Genomic DNA, 21,481 nt, shown 5'->3' on the forward strand with positions numbered 1-21,481 from the left:
TAAGAGAGAAAATGAGAAAAAATTCCAGAAAATTGCATTGTAGGATTTTTAAAGAATTTATTGGTATATTATGGCAGACACTCAGCCACATGGGGTGTGCAAGCAATACATTCTGAGTGCTGGTCCCAAGCCCGGATAAATGAGGAGGATTGCGTCAGAAAGGGCATCCGGCTTAAAACAAGCCAACCAAACTAAGCTGACGAAGAATCGAATTTCCATACCGGATCGGTCGCGGCCCGGGTTAACAACGTATGCCACCGGTGCTGTTGCCCAACAGGGTGCCGGTGGAAATTGGGCTACTGCTGGGTGAAGATGACGACGAAGAAGAGGAGAATGTTTCCACAAACAGCGGGAGAAGAAGAAAACTAGAAGAGTGGAAATGAGAGTGGGAACTTTGAATGTTGGTAGTATGACTGGTAAAGGGAGAGAGCTAGCTGATATGATGGAGAGGAGAAAGGTAGACATATTGTGTGTGCAAGAGACCAAGTGGAAGAGAAGTAAGAGCAGGAGCATCGGCAGTGGGTTCAAGTTGTTGCACCATGGTGAAGACAGGAAGAGAAATGGTGTTGGGGCCATTTTAAAGGAAGAGTATATTAAAAGTGTGTTGGAGGTTAAGTAAGTGTCTGACAGGGTGATGAGTGTGAAGTTGGAAATTGAAGGGGTGATGATGAATATCATCAGTGCATATGCCCCAAAGGTAGGTTGTGAGATGAAGGAGAAAGAAGATTTCTGGAGTGTGTTAGATGATGTGGTGGAGAGTGTGCCCAAGCATGAAAGAGTGGTGATAGGAGCAGACTTCAATGGGCATGTTGGTGAAGGGAACAGAGGTGATGAGGAAGTAATGGGTTGATATGGTATCAAGGATAGGAATGGGGAAGGGCAGATGGTAGTTGATTTTGCAAAAAGGATGGAAATGGCTGTGGTGAATACCTACTTTAAGAAAAGGGAGGAGGAAGACTATTGTGTGAAATTTAGCGAGCGGGTGAGAGAAGCACTGGTTGGAGGGGAAGCAATTTTGGACAACTGGAAAAGTACTGCAGATGTGGTGAGGGAGACAGCTAGGACAGTACTGGGTGTGACATCTGGACAGTGGAAGGAAAACAAGGAGACCTGGTGGTGGAATGAAGAGGTCCAGGAGAAATAAGGAGAAAGAGGTTGGCGAAAATGTTTTGGGATAGTCGGAGAGATGAAGAAAGTAGACAGTAGTACAAGGGAGATGCGGGTGTAAGGTGAAAAGAGAAGTGGCAAAAGCAAAGGAAAAGGCATATTGCGAGCTGTACGAGAAGTTAAATAGTAAGGAAGGAGAAAAGGACTTGTACGGATTGGCCAGACAAAGGGACAGATCTGGAAAAGATGTGCAGCAGATTAGGGTGGTAAAAGATGCACATGGTAATGTGCTGACAAGTGAGGAGTGTGTGCTGAGAAGGTGGAGGGAATATTTTGAAGAGCTGATGAATAAAGAAAATGAGCGAGAGAAAAGGCTGGATGATGTGGTGAGAGTAATTCAGGAAGTAAAAGAGATTAGCAAGGAAGAAGTGAGGGCTGCTTTGAAGAGGATGAAGAGTGGAAAGGCAGTTGTCCAGATGACATTCCAATGGAGGCATGGAATGTCTAGGAGAGATGGCAGTAGAGTTTCTAAGCAGATTGTTTAATAAAATCTTGGAAAGTGAGAGGAATGCCTGAGGAGTGGAGAACAAGGGTGATGTGCAGAGCTGCTAGGCTTAGAAAACAGGTGAAGATCTGTGAGCAGCAATATGGTTTCATGCTGAGAAAGAGCACTACAGATGCAATGTTTGCTCTGAGAATACTGTTGGAGAAGTACAGAGAAGGACAGAAAGAGTTACATTGTGTGTTTGTGGACTTAGAAAAAGCTTATGATAGGGTGCCAAGAGAAGAGCTGTGGTATTGTATGAGGAAGTCTGGAGTGGCAGAGAAGTATGTTAGGGTAGTGTAGGACATGTACAAGAATAGTGTGACAGCGGTGAGATGCGCAGTCGGAATGACAGACTCATTCAAGGTGGAGGTGGGATTACACCAAGGATCAGCTCTGAGTCCTTTCTTGTTTGCAGTGGTGATAGACAGGTTGACGGATGAGATCAGACAGGACTCCCCATGGACTATGATGTTTGCAGATGACATTATGATCTGTAGTGAGAGTAGAGCGCAAGTTGAGTCTAGTCTGGAGAAGTGGAGATATGCTTTGGAGAGAAGGGGAATGAAAGTCAGTAGAAGCAAGACTGAGTACATGTGTGTGAATGAGAGAGAGCCCAGTGGAATAGTGCAGTTACAAGGAGTAGAAGTGGTGAAAGTAGATGAGTTTAAATATTTGGGGTCACCTGTTCAAAGTAACGGAGAGTGTGGTAAAGAGGTGAAGAAGAGAGTGCAGGCAGGGTGGAGTGGGGTGAAGAACGGTGGCAGGAGTGATTTGGTGACCAAAGAATATCAGCAAGAGTGAAGGGGAAAGTTTACAAGACAGTAGTGAGACCAGCTATGTTGTACGGTTTAGAGACGGTGGCACTAACAAAAAGACAGGAGGCAGAATTGGAGGTGGCGGAGCTGAAGATGTTGAGATTCTCTTTGGGAGTGACGAGAATGGACAAGATTAGGAATAAACATATCAGAGGGACAGCTCAGGCTGGACGGTTTGGAAACAAAGTCAGTGAGGCGAGATGAGATGTTTGGACATGTGCAGAGGAGGGATCCAGGGTATATAGGGAGAAGGATGCTGAGGATGGAGCCACCAGGCAGGAGGAGAAGAGGGAGGCCAAAGAGGATGTTTATGGATGTGCTGAGGGAGGGCATGCAGGTGGTTGGTGTGACAGAGGAAGATACAGAGGACAGGGTGAGATGGAAACGAGTGATCTGCTGTGGTGACCCCTAACGGGAACAGCCGAAAGACAAAGAAGAAGAAGAAGATTATGGTGGAAAATAAGTATTTGGTCACCCACAAACAAGCAAGATTTCTGGCTCTCGCAGACCTGTAATCTGTTCTTTAAGAAGCTCTTCTGTCCTCCACCTGTTACCTGTATTAATGGAATCTGTTGGAACTCGATATCTGTATAAAAAACACCTATCCTCAGCCTCAAAGTCAGACTCCAAACTCAACCATGGCCAAGACCAAAGAGCTGTTGAAGGACACCAGGAAGAAAATTGTAGATGTGCACCAGGCTGGGAAGAGTGAATCTACAATAGTCAAGCAGGTTGGTGTGAATAAATCAACTGTGGGAGGAATTGTACGAAAATGGAAGACATACAAGACCACTGATAATCTCCCTCAATCTGGGGATCCATGCAAGATGTCATCCCGTGGGGTCAAAATGATCATGAGAACGGTGAACAAAAATCCCAGAACTACACAGAGGGACCTGATGAATGACCTGCAGAGAGCTGAGACCAAAGTAACAAAAACTACATGCACAGAGGGACTCAAATCCTGCAGTGCTAGGTGTGTGCCTCTGCTTAAGCCAGTACATGTCCAGGCCCGTCTGAAGTTTGCTAGACAGCATATGGATGATTCTGAAGAGGACTGGGAGAATATCATGTGGTCAGATGAAACCAAAATATTACTTTTTAGTAGAAACTCAACTAGTCATGTTTGGAGGAAGAAGAATGCTGAGTTGCATTCCACGAACACCATAGCTACTGTGAAGCATGGGGATGTAAACATCATGTTTTGGGGCTGTTTTTCTGCAAAGGGGACAGGACAACTGATCTGTGTTAAGTGAAGAATGAATGGAGCCATGTATCATGAGATTTTAAGCCAAAACCTCCTTCCATCAGTGAGAGCATTGAAGATGCAAATGATGATTTAAAATTATATTGTCTATTTTTGTTTCTTCTTTTTTCCCCCTTCTTTATATTCTACTATCATAGAAGAACTTTTGGCTTCTGTGAGTGGACAAACTGGGAACAATGCAACATTTTTATTTTTATCTTCATTTTACATATAGTCCCAACTTTTTTCTGATTGTGGTTGTTTCTGTTGCATTTCTGAAATTACAGAACAGTCGCACTTACATCAGTGTTGATGAAAACCTTCGAACGTCTTGTGCTGGAGTACATTAAAGCCCAGATCCCTGTGTCTGCTGATCCACTCCAGTTTGCATACAGACAGAACAGAAACGTGGAGGATGCTATTTCAATTGCCTTGAACTCAGTGTACAAACACCTGGGCAAGGAAAAATCACAGGCTAGAATGCATTTTATTGACTATAGCTCTGCTTTTAATTCTCTTGTCCCTGCAAGGCTCATTCAGAAACTGAGATTTTTGAGTTTGAGTGATGCTGTTTGCAAATGGATCTTTAGTTTTTTGTTTTTTTTTTAACTGGAAGACCACAAAGAGTCAAGATCAATGGCTGTGTCTCTGATGAACTTATTGTAAATACTGGCTCGACACAAGGTTGTATTTTAAGCCCATTTGAGCTCTTTGATCTCTTCTCATGATGACTCTTTGTATAGAACTGAAGTGCAAAAGGTGGTTTCCTGGAGCGAGGAAAACAATTTGAAGTTAAATACTGCAAAAATGTTTGATTCGGTTGTTGACTTCAGTAAAAATAGATCTTATGTTCCCATCATATTAAATGGCGCTGAGGTGAAAACAGTTGAAAACTAAATTTCTGGGATTGTTTTTATCTGATGACTTGAGCTGGAATTATAACACCAACGAAATTGTTAAAAAGTCTCATCAACGACTTTTTTTTTTCTGCGTAAGCTGAAAGAATTCACTCTGAACAAAAATATTCTCTTAAATTGTTATCACAGCTGCATTGAAAGTCTTCTTACAAATGCTATAACTGCATGGTTTGGAAATGCCACTGCCAAAGAAAGGAAAGCTTTGAATAGAGTGGTTCGTTCAGCCAGTAGGACAATTGGTGTGGAACTGTCTGTCCTGGAGGACATTTACAAAAAAAGGCTTCAGTCCCGGTCTTTGGCTATTACTAAAGACCTCCTGCGTCCCTCCAGGGACCTGTTTGAGCTTCTTCCCTCGGGTTGGCACTATCGGTCTATTAAATGTGGGACATCACTATATAGAAAAAGTTTCTTCCCATAAGCCGTGGCAATGATCAACACTCTTTGATTAGTTTTAAATGTATATTATATTATTTTGTGGCTTTGTCGTTTTTATGGCGTTTTTTATGTTCTTTTATTGTTTGTGTATGTCTTGCTAGTGCACTTTTGAGTTCCTTGCACCCTTTTTCCAATGTGGTTTTTAATACTGCAAATAGCAAACTTGAACTGCTATAAAGAAAAGTATGAACATTTTATTGTTTTAAAAAATTTGTGGAGCAAACGCAAACACCAACCTTTTATAAAGAAGGAAAATATACCTGGAAATGTGCAGGAAAACTGATATAAACTTAACAAAAAATGCAGGCTGATTTGACTCCCCATATTTATTTTGTATAAATAAATCAGAATACAATAAGAGGCAACTCACTTTGAAAAAATTAAAACATAAACCTCCAGCTTAATAACTTTGAAAAAAAAACAAAAATCAGCAGCTTGTATTTTTATTCTGACTCCAGTTCATTTTAGTGTGATGAAGGCATCCTTTTTCTGTCATCAGTCACGTTTTGTGCTTGAACACTACATTAAGCTCAAGACTGAACAAATACATACCTTTGGAAAATAACAGCTGTTAAAGTTAAGCTTTTTGTGATCTGTGCCTCTGAACATCATTGCACAGCTTCTCCACAGCAGGTTTTTTTTTAACCCGTGTATGTGTAATTTTTGCTCAGTTCATTTATATATTCTCATTTTTTAAGGATGTTTTTAAAGGATATTTGACCGTTTATTTCATCTCATGATCTCATAAATTCAGTATACGACGATGGTATGAACAGGACGATGCCATCAGAACCGCAGATGTAGAGAAAGTACAGAGAGTAAAGGCAGCTCCACAGTTTTGTTTTTTGTTTTTTTTGTTTTGTTTTAACATGTTCACTCGGGTTAAAATCCTCTCTCTGCTCTGCACTCACTGTCTCACGTGCACTGATGGCTCTCAGCAGAATGTAACGTCTCGTGCCTCCGGAATCTCCCTCCCTCCCCCACCTGCTCCCTCCCTCCCTTTCAGTCCGCAGCCAGTTGACTCTGCACGCGTGCGCGCGCACACACACCACACACACACACACACACAGCTCCGTCGGTAAACTGTGGCATTTTTAAACTACTTTGAACAAGACGGCCACTATTTTTAATCGGCTGTCTTATTCAAATTTGAACGTCCAAATGACAGTGTGATAGGTTAGAAGGGTAGCACGCCTTAAAACTATGCTCTAGCACCAATAAATTGTGATTAGCTCTCTGCCAATAAACACATGATAAACTCATAGTTAGAAGGGTAGCACGCCTTTAAAACACTATGCTCAGCACCAATAAATAGTGATTAGCTCTCTGCCAATAAACAATAACTCATAAGGTGATGTCCTATTAAAACAGTAGGAAAACAATGATAACTCATAAAGTGATGTCATATTAAAATAGTAGGGAATAGAAATAGTTAAAAATAGGAAAGTGCTTAAAACATTAAAAAGGTTTGTAATAAATACACATTTACATAAAAGCCTTCAGAACAATATAAATACGTTAAGAGTTGGTTAAAAGTATGTATTCTTTATTTTTTCTAAATGTTTTGTAATTCTATCAAAGGAATTGTGACCGCATTCTCGGAAATCGTTTCTAGTATCCTGGGATCCTTTATTTTTGCAACTGTAATGTCTTCCCACACCACTGGAGGGATTTCGCGGGGGTTTCTCCTCATTGCAATAAACCTCTGCGTGAGAGAAAGAACCAGAAATAACTCTCGTGATTATTTCCTCATATTTTCAGGTAAACGTTTCCCAGTGTTATAATATATGTTATATGCATTGTTAAGGTATTTTTCTGTTTATATTGCATGTTAGAATGAAGCTAAAGAAACGTTTCATGCATTGTTTTAAGAGTTTAAAATACATTTTTCTGCACGTGAATTTAGCTTGAGTCTGCCATTTATGTTAAGAAAAAGACGAGGAAATAATGATTGGTCATATGATTGCAATAAACTTCTGCGTGAGAGAAACAACCAGAAATAACTCTCGTGATTATTTCCTCATATTTTCAGAGGTACTGCAGCACATTACCCCATATTCAGGGGTACGACAACAGCAGGACGGCTCGCTGCCTAAAACTATGAATTGAAGAGAAAAACAAGACTTAAATAAAATAAACGACTCATCGACCACTAAATTAGTTGTTGACGATTTCAATAGTCGATGTAGTCGTGACTAGTCGTGGCCAGCCCCATTTAAAACCGAAATGCATCCACAGCGGTGCCGTGGTACGTGGCTTTGGAACCAGAACCTCCTCCACCCTCCATGTTATGTCCGAGCTTCGCTAACTATGCCGACCAAGACGAGAGGAAACAAGGTGAGTGAGGCAGAGAGGCTGCGACGCTGCATGCGGCTGCTGCAGCACAATGGCGTCAGATTCTGAGTCGTTTTATGCAACTTTGTGGATAAAATAAATGATTCACAGTAATCGTGATTATGAAAAATATTCGCAAATATGAAAAATATTCACGACTGGCAAATATTGTAATAATTGTGACTGCCCTATCGGGCAATGAAGGACTGGCTCTGTAAAAGAAAGAAAATTTAGAAAATTATTGAGGGAGTGAAAGTCCGTGTTGCCCAGTGACAGCCCCAAAACATCACTGCTCTAGAGATCTGCATGGAGGCTACAGTGTGTGCAAACCTGGTGAAGACTTACAGGAAATGTTTGACCTCTGTCATTGCCAAGAAAGATTATGTTACAAAGTATTGAGTTAAACTTTTGTTATTGACCAAATACTTATTTTCCACCATAATTTACAAATAAATTCTTTAAAGTCCTACAATGTATAGTTGAAGTGACCTATGATGAAAATTACAGACCTCTCTCACCTTTCTAAGTAGGAGAACTTGCACAATCAGGGACTGAATAAATACTTTTTGGCCCCACTACACATGGAGAATCCAGCTAAGTGAGATGGCTAATGTGTGCCATCTAGTGGTTTAGAAGGACCATCAGAGCTACATTTTTTCTGTTGATTGTAAAAATAGAAGTCACACAACTTGCAGTCAATTCTCTTACACACACAAATCCAAACTAAAAGGTAAAATCAACCCCAAGGCAAAAAAAAAAAAACCCTCAGATGGGATTCTGGGTCTGTAACGTCTCGCACCTGAAACATACTGCACACTGTGTTGTGTTGGACACACTCGTCAAATGCACAAGTCTTATGTGTTTGTGTATTTACAGTCGCTGCTCAGTCCTTCCACATCATTTCTCTTTATTCCACACACACATTTTTTTGTAATGCATCTCTTGGCTGATCCAACTGTCATCAAACAGCACACCTTGTGTTGTTTTGTAATATATAAACTTAATAAAAATATAATCCATATCCTATGAGTCAGACCTTTTATAGTTGCAGCATTCAGACACTGGAAAGCTGCTAACGTGTGTCACTTTTATTACTATAGGCTATAGCAGGGGTGCCCAAGTTCGGTCCTCGAGATCTACCTTCCTGACACTCTTAAGCCTGGTTCACATGACAGGATTTAAAAAATTATCTTTAGGTTTCCAAAACCTGAGAGACCACATACGTGAAGATAAAAAAAATCATAGATCTAACAGGTTTGGTTGTACAGTGTGTGGTGTTCAGCCACACGGTAAGGACAACAACACCACACACGAACAGATTTCACACATGAACACTCCCAGCTCAGACAGGAAATCTCGCAAAATCTCTCGAGATTAAACGTGACTTCAGAGTAAACACGGAGATACTTGTGGACTATTTAAAAGAGAGGGAAAAAAAACAATACAAAAAGAAAAAGAAAAGGCGTTCTTTAAAGGAGTGGAGACAGCGCGACCACCGGACATTCTGATAAGTCAGAACAGCTGTTTTGATTTTATTTTCTGCTCCGTGCGTCCGTCATCTCACTTTCTGATTGGCTGCACGTCACAAGCAGGCTGTGTGCTCGTTTGTGATCAGAGGACACAACACATGCTGCGATATCGGGCTAAGACAATCCAACATGTTGAATATCCCCGATTTGCGATCGGAGCGCCCTGATGTCCTTCCGAGCAGATCAGAGTGCTCTTAACACACCGCACACGGCAGGAATATCTGATAAGATTATCTTAAGCATCATCACGATTGTCAGGGCATCCTTAAGATTGTCGGAAAGGGAAGATCGGTGCGATATCAGCCTAATTATCCTGCCATGTGAACCAGGCCTTAGTTGTCTCCCTGCTTGAACACACCTGAATCCAATGAAAGGCTCCTTAGCAGGCTTTTAATGATCCTTTCATTGGATTCAGGTGGGTTGGAGCAGGGAGACAACTAAGTGTCAGGAAGGTAGAGCAAATATTTGCACAAAAACAATAAAGTTATCAGTTTGAATGTTAAATATCTTGTCTTTGTGGTGTATTCAATTGAATATAGGTTGAAGAGGATTTGCAAATCATTGTATCAGTTTTATATTCATTTCACACAACATCCCAACTTCATTGGAATTGGGGTTGTATTTCAGCGTGCTCTTACTTATACAAAACTTACCCATAACTATTGGACGTATGCCAAAATTTTTTAATACGTTCGACATCTTCTTCTTTGTCTTTCGGCTGTTCCTGTTAGGGGTCGCCACAGCAGATCAATCGTTTCCATCTCACCCTGTCCTCTGTATCTTCCTCTGTCACACCAACCACCTGCATGTCCTCTCTCAGCACATCCATGAACCTCCTCTTGGTCTCCCTCTTCTCCTCCTGCCTGGTGGCTCCATCCTCAGCATCCTTCTCCCTATATACCCTGGGTCCCACCTCTGCACATGTCCAAACCATCTCAATCTCGCCTATCTGGACTTTGTCTCCAAACCGTCCCACCTGAGCTGTCCCTTTGATATGTTCATTCCTAATCTTGTCCATTCTTGTCACTCCCAAGAGAATCTCAACATCGTCAGCTCTGCCACTCCAGCTCTGCCTCCTGTCTGTTTGTTAGTGCCACTGTCTCTAAACCATACAACATAGCTGGTCTCACTACTGTTTGTAACTTTCCCCTTCACTCTTGCTGATATTCTTCGGTCACAAATCACTCCTGCCACCTTTCTCCACCCACTCCACCCTGCCTGCACTTTCTTCTTCACCTCTCTACCACACTCTCCATTACTTTGAACAGTTGACCCCAAATATTTAAACTCATCTACTTTCACCACTTCTACTCCTTGTAACTGCACTATTCCACTTGGCTCTCTCTCATTCACACACATGTACTCAGTCTTGCTTCTACTGACTTTCATTCCCCTTCTCTCCAAAGCATATCTCCACTTCTCCAGACTAGACTCAACTTGCGCTCTACTCTCACTACAGATCACAATGTAACTCTTTCTGTCCTTCTCTGTACTTTTCCAACAGTGTTCTCAGAGCAAACATTGCATCTGTAGTGCTCTTTCTCGGCATGAAACCATATTGCTGCTTACAGATCTTCACCTGTTTTCTAAGCCTAGCTTCTACTACTCTTTCCCATAACTTCATGCTGTGGCTGATCAGCTTTATGCCTCTGTAGTTACTGCAGCTCTGCACATCACCCTTGTTCTTGAAAATAGGAACCAGCACACTTCATCTCCACTCCTCAGGCATCCTCTCACTTTCCAAGATTTTATTAAACAATCTGGTTAGAACTCTACTGCCATCTCTCCTAGACATTTCCATGCCTCCATTGGAATGTCATCTGGACCAACTGCCTTTCCACTCTTCATCCTCTTCAAAGCAGCCCTCACTTCTTCCTTGCTAATCTCTTTTACTTCCTGAATTACTCTCACCACATCATCCAGCCTTTTCTCTCGCTCATTTTCTTTATTCATCAACTCTTCAAAATATTCCCTCCACCTTCTCAGCACACACTCCTCACTTGTCAGCACATTACCATGTGCGTCTTTTACCACCCTAACCTGCTGCACATCCTTTCCAGCTCTGTCCCTTTGTCTGGCCAATCGTACAAGTCCTTTTCTCCTTCCTTACTATTCAACTTCTTGTACAGCTCGCAATATGCCTTTTCCTTTGCTTTTGCCACTTCTCTTCTCGCCTTACGCCGCATCTCCTTGTACTCCTGTCTACTTTCTTCATCTCTCCGACTATCCCAAAACTTTTTCGCCAACCTCTTTCTCCTTATGCTTTCCTGGACCTCTTCATTCCACCACCAATTCTCCTTGTCTTCCTTCCACTGTCCAGATGTCATACTCAGTACTGCCCTAGCTGTCTCCCTCACCACATCTGCAGTACTTTTCCAGTTGTCCAAAATTGCTTCCCCTCCAACTAGTGCTTCTCTCACCTGCTCGCTAAATTTCACACAACAGTCTTCCTCCTTCAGCTTCCACCATCTGATCCTTTGTTGAGCTCTCAATCTCTTCTTCTTCTTTACCTCTAAAGTCATCCTACAAACAACCATCTTATGCTGTCTAGTGACACTCTCTCCTGCTACCACCTTACAGTCTGTGATTTCTTTTAGCTTGCATCTCCTATAAAGAATGTAGTCCACCTGTGTGCACCTTCCTCCACTCTTATGTTACCCTGTGCTCCTCCCTTTTCTTAAGTAGGTATTCACCACAGCCATTTCCATCCTTTTTGCAAAATCAACTACCATCTGTCCTTCCCCATTCCTATCCTTGATACCATATGTACCCATTACTTCCTCATCACCTCTGTTCCCTTCACCAACATGCTCATTGAAGTCTGCTCCTATCACCACTCTTTCATGCTTGGGCACACTCTCCACCACCTCATCTAACACACTCTAGAAATCTTCTTTCTCCTTCATCTCACAACCTACCTGTGGGGCATATGCACTGATGATATTCATCATCACCCCTTCAATTTCCAACTTCACACTCATCACCCTGTCAGACACTTGCTTAACCTACAACACACTTTTAACATACTCTTCCTTTAAAATGACCCCAACACCATTTCTCTTCCTGTCCTCACCATGGTACAACAACTTGTACCCACCGCCGATGCTCCTGCTCTTACTTCCCTTCCACTTGGTCTCTTGCACACACAATATGTCTACCTTTCTCCTCGCCATCATATCAGCCAGCTCTCTCCCTTTACCAGTCATACTACCAACATTCAAAGTCCCCACTCTCATTTCCACCCTTCTAGTTTTCTTCTTCTCCCGCTGTTCGTGGCAACGTTTTCCTCCTCTTCTTCGTCGTCTTCGCCCAGCAGTAGCCCAATTTCCACCGGCACCCTGTTGGGCAATAGCACCGGTGGCGGACGTTGTTAACCCGGGCCGCAACCGATCCGGTATGGGAATTCGATTCTGAGTCTGCATAGTTGGGTTGGCTTGTTTTACGCTGGATGCCCTTCCTGACGCAACCCTCCTCATTTATCCGGGCTTGGGACCGGCACTCAGAATGTACTGGCTGCACACCCCATGTGGCTGAGTTTTAATACGTTCGACATACGCTGGCTAAATCGTCAAAATGTGAGAGGGGTTTAAGATCTGGAACCAAGCCACCCTACAAGCAAGCACACAAGCACTCTCATACACTAAGCAGCACATCTCTATAAATATGCAAATCAAGAGTAAATAACCATGTGCTGTAAGAGCTGTTTGTGAAAGCACTTAAAGGGTTTTTCTTACTTTTCATAGTACCGCTTTCTTCTTCATCTTCATCCTCGGAGATGATGACCATGGTGCCCAGTTGAGACTGCATGGTTCCCGTGTCCTCGTGTTCAATCATTGTCCGCACAGTATCACCAAGTGAGCCTGCAGCCCGGATAGTTCCAGAGTCATCCGTCCTTGCTCGGACCATAGTCCCCTGGTCAACTTCATCCTCATCCTGTAAGATTGTGGCAGAGTAAAGCCTCATTGCTTGGTCTCATTTAACATTTCTTACTGCAGATCTCGATGTATACTATGTACTGTACTGGGCAAGAAGCGTAATGTTTATTTTATGAATTTGTCTGTACCGAATTCTCGTCTTCTTCTGCATCGTGTTCCCTCTGTTCAGCTTCCTCTTGCCTCTTCAGTTTGATCTCCATGGCGTCTGTGATCAGGGCTCGGAGGATAGAAGTGGGCTTGGCTGATTTGATATACGGATGCTGAGTGGAGCAAGAATTAAGACGTCTTAATAGAAAAATTAAAAGACAGCTAAAAAACCATTTCAACACATTTTTGTTTCATTATCAGAACAGGTGGGTGTGTGAGATAGGAGCTGGGACTGCCCATACATATACCAGGATATGATTCCGGGCCTGTGTCCTGTACACATCATCTCCCCCACCAAAAACTTCCCAACTTTCCCAAAAATTGCAGTGTTATCACTGCCTGACACAGTAACACAACAGGTTTCAACACTGTTACCTGTCGCAACTGTGTGGCGGTGGCCCTGTTTTCTGGGCTTTTCACCAAACACTGACTAACAAAGTCTCGAAAAGACTGAGACCACAGGTTCGGGTTTCGAAATGTTGGAGGAGGGTTGGTGGGAATCATGAAGATGGCCTAGAAGAAAAGAAGAATCCTTAAATATGTATGCTTAAATGAAACAACACATGCATGTTTGATGGGATTTCACTGTGGCCCAACACTGCACATTCAACAGGAATACTTTGGCTACAATGAAATCCTGCACCTGTTTGGCTCTGTTCTTATAAATCACTGTCAAAAATTCTCCCTCACCCTCATTGGGTGTATGTCGGCGTAAGGCGGCTTCCCTTCTGCCATCTCTATTGCTGTAATACCGAGCGACCAGATGTCTGCCACACAGTTGTAACCGATCTCCTGTATGACCTCTGGAGCCATCCAGAATGGTGTGCCGATCACAGTGTTACGTTTCGCCATGGTGTCCTGAAGAAGAAAAACAAGTCAAGAGGTGAAAAAGTTTATCAAAGTCAAACTGCACATTTCACAAACATGTCTCAATCTTACTGTGCTGTATTAGAGCACAAGCTCATCATTATTAGTATGACAAAACTACTTTTATGAATATATTATCCAATTTGTTATCTTCTGAACATACTCTACTTTCATCAATCATATTTTATTTAACCACCAGACAACAAGTGCGCTGGTACATCAGACATAATACATAAGCAAACATACATTTATATTGCATAGTTAGTCACAGGAAAATTTAAGTTACCAATATACACTACTCGTCAACAGCTTGGACGCACTTCCCTATTCTGGGAACGTGCGTCCAAGCTGTTGACTAGTACTGTATAAGTAAGTCCAATATAGGTCTTGAAACCCACCAGTACCGGTGATTCACCCTGAATACCGTACTATGAAACGGATGAGCGTCAATGACTTCCCCTGGATGGGAAGCCTCTTCATCATTTAACTGTCTTGTCCAAGGACAGACAGGTAACAAGACTGGGAATCTCCATATTGCTAGCCCAAGTCCTATTCTATTCTATCCCACTGAGCAACCTGCTCAACTTCAACAGAACACATATCGAAAACACTGAAGGGCAGTATTCTTATGTATGAAGCACTTTGTGTGTGCGTGTGTCCACAGCCCATATATGGATAAAGAGGTGAAGCGTGGGTGAGACTGTCAGACCTGGGCAGAACAAATGAAACCCAAACAATGACAAGCTCGGCTAATAGGCTAACCTCAGTTTAGGTGTTTATTAAATCATATTTTTTGGGGTTGAGCGGTCGTTCTCATAACTGTGTTGTTATATATTCAGATGATGTCAGACACTGATCCAGCGCCACAAAATTAGGACACACTTATTTACTGTTATCATGGATTAATCTGACCTAACGTTTTCAAGATACTGATAACTGGTGCAAATACTAACACTGCTAGCATCCAAAATGACATCTTATGATAATTTCACTTGACACAATTACCAGCGCACGCACGCACACACGCACGCACGCACGCACGCACGCACGCACGCACACACACCTTTGATAATATCCTCACAGAATTAACCACACAACAAGCCATATTATTACAGATATTTGTAATAAAATGCTCAAAAGACAGGCCTTCACAGTAGCTGCAGCCTGAAGCCTCTGACTGCCGACAGCATCAAAACATGAGTATTAAAAACAAAGAAGTAGTCAACACACGAGCCATCACCCAAAGCGGTCACGCCCCTAACATGCTGGGAGAACTGGGCTTTGTTGCACAGTGAACACGATAATGCTTGAAACATAATAAATACATATTCAAATTATATCAGTGGGCTTGATCAACATGTATTTTGATCTGATGTTTTAATTTCTTCAACTTTCTTGTTTTTCCCACAGGAAAAAAAAAAAAAGAGCACCCATGACCAGTATTTTACAGTCTTTTTCAAACAGTTCATTCTCTAATGTATATTGTCACTGCATTTATTATTTAATCTTTTGCATTATACATTCTAAGCAACAAGCATTTCGGCCACACAGGTTCTCTGTACATTGTTCCTTTTATGTTTTGTTACTGTCTTTATTGTTGCTCATCTGTGTGCCGGATAAATAAATTCATTCATTCATTTATTTCTGCTCAAAGAAATAACTCAAATTAGGATAAATTTTTGATTTTTTGACTGGTGGTTGGCTCTCACTGCGGTATTGTATCACTTCCTGTTCCGGAGCACAGCGGTGTTTTTCTGTATCTGTTAGCTGTTTAATCTGTGCAGTTAGATTGATCTAGTTATCTAGATTACGATTTGTTTCCCAGTGTAATCTTTACGTGCCTTAACTAAAGCACTCCTTCTGCTGAATCACCTCTAAATTATTTACACATTATTCACTTTGCGTGTTTTTAGGAATCCGCTAGCTTAGCGTAGCTACTAGCTCTTAGCCGATTTAGCATGGCGGCTTCTCCTGTCTCTCCCGCACTTTTCTGCTCTGGGTGTGAAATGTTTAGTTATTCCTCGGCCTCCTTTAGCAGTAATGGTACTTGTAATAAGTGTAGCTTATTCGTAGCTTTGGAGGCCAGGCTGGGCGAATTGGAGACTCTGCTCCGCACCGTGGAAAATTCTACAGCTAGCCAGGCCCCTGTAGTCGGTGCGGACCAAGGTAGCTTAGCCGCCGTTAGTTCCCCCCTGGCAGATCCCGAGCAGCCGGGAAAGCAGGCCGACTGGGTGACTGTGAGGAGGAAGCGTAGCCCTAAACAGAAGCCCCGTGTACACCGCCAACCCGTTCACATCTCTAACCGTTTTTCCCCACTCGACGACACACCCGCCGAGGAACAAACTCTGGTTATTGGCGACTCTGTTTTGCGAAATGTGAAGTTAGCGACACCAGCAACCATAGTCAATTGTCTTCCGGGGGCCAGAGCAGGCGACATTGAAGGAAATTTGAAACTGCTGGCTAAGGCTAAGCGTAAATTTGGTAAGATTGTAATTCACGTCGGCAGTAATGACACCCGGTTACGCCAATCGGAGGTCACTAAAATTAACATTAAATCGGTGTGTAACTTTGCAAAAACAATGTCGGACTCTGTAGTTTTCTCTGGGCCCCTCCCCAATCAGACCGGGAGTGACATGTTTAGCCGCATGTTCTCCTTGAATTGCTGGTTGTCTGAGTGGTGTCCAAAAAATGAGGTGGGCTTCATAGATAATTGGCAAAGCTTCTGGGGAAAACCTGGTCTTGTTAGGAGAGACGGCATCCATCCCACTTTGGGTGGAGCAGCTCTCATTTCTAGAAATCTGGCCAATTTTCTTAAATCCTCCAAACCGTGACTATCCAGGGTTGGGACCAGGAAGCAGAGTTGTAGTCTTACACACCTCTCTGCAGCTTCTCTCCCCCTGCCATCCCCTCATTACCCCATCCCCGTAGAGACGGTGCCTGCTCCCAGACTACCAATAACTAGCAAAAATCTATTTAAGCATAAAAATTCAAAAAGAAAAAATAATATAGCACCTTCAACTGCACCACAGACTAAAACAGTTAAATGTGGTCTATTAAACATTAGGTCTCTCTCTTCTAAGTCCCTGTTGGTAAATGATATAATAATTGATCAACATATTGATTTATTCTGCCTAACAGAAACCTGGTTACAGCAGGATGAATATGTTAGTTTAAATGAGTCAACACCCCCGAGTCACACTAACTGTCAGAATGCTCGTAGCACGGGCCGGTGGATTAGCAGCAATCTTCCATTCCAGCTTATTAATTAATCAAAAACCCAGACAGAGCTTTAATTAATTTGAAAGCTTGTCTCTTAGTCTTGTCCATCCAAATTGGAAGTCCCAAAAACCAGTTTTATTTGTTATTATCTATCGTCCACCTGGTCGTTACTGTGAGTTTCTCTGTGAATTTTCAGACCTTTTGTCTGACTTAGTGCTTAGCTCAGATAAGATAATTATAGTGGGCGATTTTAACATCCACACAGATGCTGAGAATGACAGCCTCAACACTGCATTTAATCTATTATTAGACTCTATTGGCTTTGCTCAAAAGTAAATGAGTCCACCCACCACTTTAATCATATCTTAGATCTTGTTCTGACTTATGGTATGGAAATAGAAGACTTAACAGTATTCCCTGAAAACTCCCTTCTGTCTGATCATTTCTTAATAACATTTACATTTACTCTGATGGACTACCCAGCAGTAGGGAATAAGTTTCATTACACTAGAAGTCTTTCAGAAAGCGCTGTAACTAGGTTTAAGGATATGATTCCTTCTTTATGTTCTCTAATGCCATATAACAACACAGTGCAGAGTAGCTACCTAAACTCTGTAAGGGAGATAGAGTATCTCGTCAATAGTTTTACATCCTCATTGAAGACAACTTTGGATGCTGTAGCTCCTCTGAAAAAGAGAGCTTTAAATCAGAAGTGTCTGACTCCGTGGTATAACTCTCAAACTCGTAGCTTAAAGCAGATAACCCGTAAGTTGGAGAGGAAATGGCGTCTCACTAATTTAGAAGCTCTTCACTTAGCCTGGAAAAAGAGTCTGTTGCTCTATAAAAAAGCCCTCCGTAAAGCTAGGACATCTTTCTACTCATCACTAATTGAAGAAAATAAGAACAACCCCAGGTTTCTTTTCAGCACTGTAGCCAGGCTGACAAAGAGTCAGAGCTCTATTGAGCTGAGTATTCCATTAACTTTAACTAGTAATGACTTCATGACTTTCTTTGCTAACAAAATTTTAACTATTAGAGAAAAAATTACTCATAACCATCCCAAAGACGTATCGTTATCTTTGGCTGCTTTCAGTGATGCCGGTATTTGGTTAGACTCTTTCTCTCCGATTGTTCTGTCTGAGTTATTTTCATTAGTTACTTCATCCAAACCATCAACATGTTTATTAGACCCCATTCCTACCAGGCTGCTCAAGGAAGCCCTACCATTATTTAATGCTTCGATCTTAAATATGATCAATCTATCCTTGTTAGTTGGCTATGTACCACAGGCTTTTAAGGTGGCAGTAATTAAACCATTACTTAAAAAGCCATCACTTGACCCAGCTATCTTAGCTAATTATAGGCCAATCTCCAACCTTCCTTTTCTCTCAAAAATTCTTGAAAGGGTAGTTGTAAAACAGCTAACTGATCATCTGCAGAGGAATGGTCTATTTGAAGAGTTTCAGTCAGGTTTTAGAATTCATCATAGTACAGAAACAGCATTAGTGAAGGTTACAAATGATCTTCTTATGGCCTCGGACAGTGGACTCATCTCTGTGCTTGTTCTGTTAGACCTCAGTGCTGCTTTTGATACTGTTGACCATAAAATTTTATTACAGAGATTAGAGCATGCCATAGGTATTAAAGGCACTGCGCTGCGGTGGTTTGAATCATATTTGTCTAATAGATTACAATTTGTTCATGTAAATGGGGAATCTTCTTCACAGACTAAAGTTAATTATGGAGTTCCACAAGGTTCTGTGCTAGGACCAATTTTATTCACTTTATATATGCTTCCCTTAGGCAGTATTATTAGACGGTATTGCTTAAATTTTCATTGTTACGCAGATGATACCCAGCTTTATCTATCCATGAAGCCAGAGGACACACACCAATTAGCTAAACTGCAGGATTGTCTTACAGACATAAAGACATGGATGACCTCTAATTTCCTGCTTTTAAACTCAGATAAAACTGAAGTTATTGTACTTGGCCCCACAAATCTTAGAAACATGGTGTCTAACCAGATCCTTACTCTGGATGGCATTACCCTGACCTCTAGTAATACTGTGAGAAATCTTGGAGTCATTTTTGATCAGGATATGTCATTCAAAGCGCATATTAAACAAATATGTAGGACTGCTTTTTTGCATTTACGCAATATCTCTAAAATCAGAAAGGTCTTGTCTCAGAGTGATGCTGAAAAACTAATTCATGCATTTATTTCCTCTAGGCTGGACTATTGTAATTCATTATTATCAGGTTGTCCTAAAAGTTCCCTAAAAAGCCTTCAGTTAATTCAAAATGCTGCAGCTAGAGTACTGACGGGGACTAGAAGGAGAGAGCATATCTCACCCATATTGGCCTCTCTTCATTGGCTTCCTGTTAATTCTAGAATAGAATTTAAAATTCTTCTTCTTACTTATAAGGTTTTGAATAATCAGGTCCCATCTTATCTTAGGGACCTCGTAGTACCATATCACCCCAATAGAGCGCTTCGCTCTCAGACTGCAGGCTTACTTGTAGTTCCTAGGGTTTGTAAGAGTAGAATGGGAGGCAGAGCCTTCAGCTTTCAGGCTCCTCTCCTGTGGAACCAGCTCCCAATTCAGATCAGGGAGACAGACACCCTCTCTACTTTTAAGATTAGGCTTAAAACTTTCCTTTTTGCTAAAGCTTATAGTTAGGGCTGGATCAGGTGACCCTGAACCATCCCTTAGTTATGCTGCTATAGACATAGACTGCTGGGGGGTTCCCATGATGCACTGTTTCTTTCTCTTTTTGCTCTGTATGCACCACTCTGCATTTAATCATTAGTGATCGATCTCTGCTCCCCTCCACAGCATGTCTTTTTCCTGGTTCTCTCCCTCAGCCCCAACCAGTCCCAGCAGAAGACTGCCCCTCCCTGAGCCTGGTTCTGCTGGAGGTTTCTTCCTGTTAAAAGGGAGTTTTTCCTTCCCACTGTAGCCAAGTGCTTGCTCACAGGGGGTCGTTTTGACCGTTGGGGTTTTACATCATTATTGTATGGCCTTGCCTTACAATATAAAGCGCCTTGGGGCAACTGTTTGTTGTGATTTGGCGCTATATAAAAAAAAATTGATTGATTGATTGATTGACAGTGGAGGTGGACATAACTGGATAAGTGGCATGTGCAGGTCATGCTGGCCAGCTTTGCCAAGCCTGATCCATCTTTAGGTTCCCTCATACGGGCTCAGATCCTTTTGGATCCTGTTTATGCGGCCTTCAGAATATGTAAACAGCGGTCAGATAGCACTCAGACCGCCATTGGATAGGTGTTCCGCCTCGACGGCACCCGGAGTGTTTTGAACATGTGCCACACTCTGGACAGCCGGCTGACTGGGACCAACTGTGTGGACTTTCACAGACTGCTGTCTGAACGTTCTGGAACTGAAACCCGACACTTTTTGGACGTGGGCCGAATAATCATTCTGACACCATTTGACGTCATTCTGGTTATGTGTGGCAGGGGTATAACAGACATAACAATGATTCTTAGTTATACTGACTGGCCAAAAATCTATATGCTGACAATTTAAAAATGTACTTTTTTGCCCCCCAAGGGAATCACTATAATTGCAGCAGAACACCGACTTCATGCATACTTGAATATATGTGGCTCTGAAAGGAATTCTTGTGCCTGCCAGCTGCAGGAGGCAGATGACAGCAATTCACTGTTTATGGGAATAAACAAGCTCACCATCTTTCATCACTTTAACAAAGTTACATTCATCTTTTAAGTAGTTTTTCTCACCGTGAGTTGTCCTGCAACTCCAAAGTCAGCGAGTTTGGCGTGGCCCTCAGTGTTGAGCAGGATGTTGCCAGCTTTGATATCTCTGTGGATCTTCCTCATGAAGTGAAGATACTCCAACCCCTTCAGAGTCGACTGCAGAATGGTGGCGATCTCTTCCTCTGTTAACTACAAAAGACAAAGCCCCAAAACCCGCTAAAGCACCCTGTGACACAATCCCCTTCTTAAGGGGAGTAGAATGTTTGATGATCGATCAGCAGTCAGCAAGGACAGGCGAGTTAAATTTAACACCTTAACGTGTGGGAAGAGCAATTTTCCATTAAGAAGCCAAACAGTCAAAAGGACAAGATGACATGACAGTTTAATATGTTGACACCGCTCAAAAGTGTGATAATTCAGGAAAAGTCAGGAAACAACGATGGTATGACACAGCAGCTGTGTTTTTGCACATTAAGTAAATACTCTACAAATTGAAATGGTTTTGTTTTTGGACTGTTAATGCTGTGCTGTTGCATATAAACAAAGCCTATCATTAAACAGATTGCAACAGAGAAGAAATGAGTCTAAACACACAGAGTATATTTGAAAAAAGCCACTGCACTAGTTTATTAACTAGT

The 21,481-nt window shown here is 42.1% G+C and overlaps 1 protein-coding gene across 1 annotated transcript in view; it reads right to left on the minus strand.

The window, feature by feature from the left end:
• The window catches only part of LOC117506437 (serine/threonine-protein kinase 4-like), a 54,473-nt gene that overhangs the window by 21,216 nt on the left and 11,776 nt on the right, over positions 1 to 21,481 (minus strand). The window contains exons 5-9 of the mRNA XM_034165940.1: positions 20,868 to 21,032; positions 13,703 to 13,870; positions 13,388 to 13,525; positions 12,994 to 13,125; positions 12,665 to 12,863 (exon numbers count right to left, since the gene is read on the minus strand). Coding sequence (XP_034021831.1) covers positions 12,665 to 12,863; positions 12,994 to 13,125; positions 13,388 to 13,525; positions 13,703 to 13,870; positions 20,868 to 21,032 — 802 coding nt within the window. The remainder of the gene's footprint in view (positions 1 to 12,664; positions 12,864 to 12,993; positions 13,126 to 13,387; positions 13,526 to 13,702; positions 13,871 to 20,867; positions 21,033 to 21,481) is intronic.

Source organism: Thalassophryne amazonica, chromosome 3 (genome assembly GCF_902500255.1).
Source record: "Thalassophryne amazonica chromosome 3, fThaAma1.1, whole genome shotgun sequence".
NCBI lineage: Eukaryota > Metazoa > Chordata > Actinopteri > Batrachoidiformes > Batrachoididae > Thalassophryne > Thalassophryne amazonica.